At 51.8% G+C, this 3,311-nt stretch overlaps 1 protein-coding gene across 1 annotated transcript; it reads right to left on the bottom strand.

Annotated features, from left to right (window-relative positions):
• RPL29 (ribosomal protein L29) lies at nt 1-2,738 on the bottom strand. The gene is made up of 4 exons (XM_063164578.1): nt 2,641-2,738; nt 2,428-2,472; nt 1,141-1,205; nt 1-222 (listed from the first exon to the last, which is right to left on the bottom strand). Exons 2-4 carry the CDS (start codon nt 2,462-2,464, stop codon nt 97-99), a joined length of 228 nt encoding a protein of 75 aa, XP_063020648.1. The 5' UTR covers nt 2,465-2,472; nt 2,641-2,738; the 3' UTR covers nt 1-96.
• Nucleotides 2,739-3,311: the final 573 nt, after the last annotated feature.

Raw genomic sequence — 3,311 nt, forward strand, 5'->3', positions numbered from 1 at the left:
TTTGGAGGTGAAGGCTTTGTTACATACAATTTTATTTTTAAAAAATGCTGTAACACACACGCCAGTAAGAAAACTGGGTCTTCTGGTTAAAGCACATCAGTCCTTTTTCTGCTGAGCAGCCTGCTGAGCTGCCTGCTTGGCATTGTTGGCCTGCATCTTCTTCAGCCCCTTCTTGTTGTGTTTCTTTGCAAATCTCATGTTCCTCAGAAACTTGGGATCAACCTATAAAAATAAAGGAAAAATAAGCCATGTTGCAGAAGAGACATCTACAAAAACAACTATAGCTCCATATTGTTCCAATTTTTCTCAAATGCAGGCTGTGACTAGTTCACACTTCTTTTCTGATTTTTTAACAAGATTATTTTAGTCATCTGCAAACAGGCTTTAATATCCATTTTCCTTAATCACCATAAACAAACAAAAAATCCCAAACCCCATCAATAAACATAAAGAAAGAACAGGATGGGCAAAGCTGCAGGAGAGGCAGGACTGAACCCTCACTGAGCTTTGCAGAAGACAAATTTTTACATCACCTCCAAAACGCTTTGTAGACAGTGACATCTACAAAACAAATAAAATCACAACCCTCCATAACAAAAAATTTACTGTTTTCATTTCATAATGAAATAGAAACAGACCCTGTTGTACCATTTATCTCAGAAAAACCAATATACTGTCACTTTTATGTGTTTTGCCCAGAAATGCCAATCCCTCTTATTTTGTAAATAAAATTATCTGGATTAGTATGGACAGTAAAACAATATTGAAGGAGAGAGGAGGAGAGGAGGAGGAGACCCAGCAGGACTCAAAAGGCAAAGGAACCATTTAACTGGAAAGTGTTTGTTTTACTGGAAACAGCACAGCACTCAGTGACAGCCACCAGAACAGGACAGGGACAAAACTGGCCTCTGACTAAAATGCAGTTTTATAGACATACAAGGGCAGATTTCATGTGGGTCAGAAATATCCCAGCTGCATGTCAGGCAAGTGAAAGAACTGAACCCCACTGTGGTTCTGACCCCCTGCAACACAGGCATGTCTCGAAAAAAAGTGTCAGTCAAAAAATACAAATTCTGGGGGTTTTTTCACAGTTAAGCCTCAGTGACTCAACAGCCTGGGAATATCATCAGAAATACTCACCCCTTTGAGAGATTCATATCTATGGGTTTTGGGCTTCTTGATGCCATTTCTGTGCCACTTACGGGCTGTGTGGAAAACGAGACAATTAATTAAATTCCAGTTCCTGCTACTATTTAGCAGCTGCATTAGTTTCCTTTTTAAGTGTACCTGACTATCAAAATGATGTGGAATAGACAGTCTCCAGACCCTTCCAATCTAAACTACATTTCAATTAAAAGCACATCTCTATGCTCATGCCTTTGCATGGGCTTCCAATCCAAAGATTTCAGGCAGCTCATTAACTAATGACACCTTGACAGCACCACCTCAGTCATTAATAAACTGAAGCCCTTGTGGTCAGTGTCACAGGGCACTGTCACTCACTGTGCAGGACCAAGCAGAACCCATCTGTGACATCTGCTAATCACAGCACTGATGAAAGACCCCAAACATTAACTATTTCATCACTGTGGCCATCTCTGGATTGCACAGGATCCCAGGGATGAAGCTTTTCACGAACATCACACAATGATAGGATGGCTTGGGTTGGACATAACTTTAAGGACCATTCTGTTCCACCCGCTGCCAGAGGCAAGGACATCTCTCACCAGACCAAGATGCTCCAAAGCCCTCTCCTTGGACACTTCCAGGGATGGAGCAGCCACAGCTTGTTTGGACAACCTGTGTCATCATCCTCACAGGGAAGTATTTCTTCCTAATATCCAACCTAAGCCTACTCTGTCATTGTGAAGCCATTTCCCTGTGTCCTGCCACTGCCTGCTCTTGTGAAAGGTCCCTCTGCCTGTTTAGCTGGTGGTGATCACCATGGCATCACTCAGGTTGGAAAGGGCCTCTGAGATCTGAGTCCACCACCACTACCCAGCCAACTCAACTAAGGCACGTTCAACCTTTCCCTGAACACCTCCAGGTACGGTGACACCACCACCACCTCTCCAGGCAGCTCACTCCAATGTCCAGGCACCCTTCCTATGAAGAAATTCTTCCTACTGTCCAAACCAAACCTCCCCTGGCACAGCTTAAATCTGCATCCTGTCATCCTATTGCTGGTTAGCTGGGATAAGAGGCCACCCACCAGTTTTTCAATATAAAAGCTCCTATTTTTCTACCTACATATTAATTCTACATTGAGCCCAAACAGGTCCCGACTCTTATCACACTCCTTCAAACCCCCCCATTCGATCCCTATGCAGCACCGCCTTATCTGCCACAAACCCCCGGGCAGGCCGCGCTGCCCTCACCGCGCCGGTCCCAGCCCGGTTACCCCGCCGGGATCCCCGCCCCGCTCACACTGGTTGTGCGTGGTGTGGTTCTTGGACTTGGCCATGGTCGCACCTGCGGGAGAAACACACACGGCTCAGCCGGGCCGGCTCCCGCACAGAGCCCGCCCGGCCCCGAGCCCCGGTTACCGCCCCGCTCCGACAGCCCCGACCCGGCCCCTCCGCCCAGCCTGGCCCGTGGATGGTGCCGGATGGGCGCGGATGGTGCCGGGACCGCCCTCACCGGAGCCGCGCTCGCCGCCGCCGCCGGACCGGAAGAGAGAGAGCACCGCGGGGGCTGCCGGGAATCGGGGCCGGGCCGGAACCCCGTGTCCTGCAGTTCCGCCCGGCACTTTCCCCGTTGTCTTCCCGAGCTGCTGCTCTGTGCCCGCACCGCCCCGACTCCCGCGGCCGCCGCTCCCGCTCCGGCTCCGTGAGGGGCCTGAGGCCGCTCCCGCCCCGGGAGGGCTCCGCCGTGGCGGGGCCGCAACACCCAGCGACGTGGCGGACCCGGTCCTGTAGCGACGCGGTTCCCCCAGCAACACGGTTCCCAGCAACACGGTCCCGCCACTAACATGTCCCCTGACCATGGCCTCTGCCGGCCGGGAGCCGAGGGAGCCGGGGGCTGAGGGAGCCGAGGCCGCCCTGCTTGGCCCTGCCCGACCCCCGCGGGAGCCTGAGGCCCTCGGCCCCGTCAGAGTCCGGGCTCGGTTCATCTGCGCTCGGGCAATGTAGCCAAGCACAGGCAATGCTCCTCTGGTCTGTCACGGTTTTCATGCTGACACCCCATTTCAGCAGCCTCCCTCAGCTTGCCTGCTCCCTCCCTGTGAGGTGACTTTGCCCTGGGGTAAGGAATTTCTGGGGCTGCCCCATTCAGTAATGCCAGGGACTGCCCACTGTCCAGCGTGGTGCCAG

Source organism: Melospiza melodia, chromosome 10 (genome assembly GCF_035770615.1).
Source record: "Melospiza melodia melodia isolate bMelMel2 chromosome 10, bMelMel2.pri, whole genome shotgun sequence".
NCBI classification, from domain to species: domain Eukaryota; kingdom Metazoa; phylum Chordata; class Aves; order Passeriformes; family Passerellidae; genus Melospiza; species Melospiza melodia.

Excerpts from the sequence above, each read along its gene's own strand:
- RPL29 (XM_063164578.1), bottom strand. The coding sequence starts at position 2,464 with ATGGCCAAGTCCAAGAACCACACCACGCACAACCAGT. Across the intron at positions 1,206-2,427 it reads CCACACCACGCACAACCAGT|CCCGTAAGTGGCACAGAAAT; the intron begins GTGAGCGGGGCG and ends TTTTCCACACAG. Across the intron at positions 223-1,140 it reads GATATGAATCTCTCAAAGGG|GTTGATCCCAAGTTTCTGAG; the intron begins GTGAGTATTTCT and ends TTATTTTTATAG.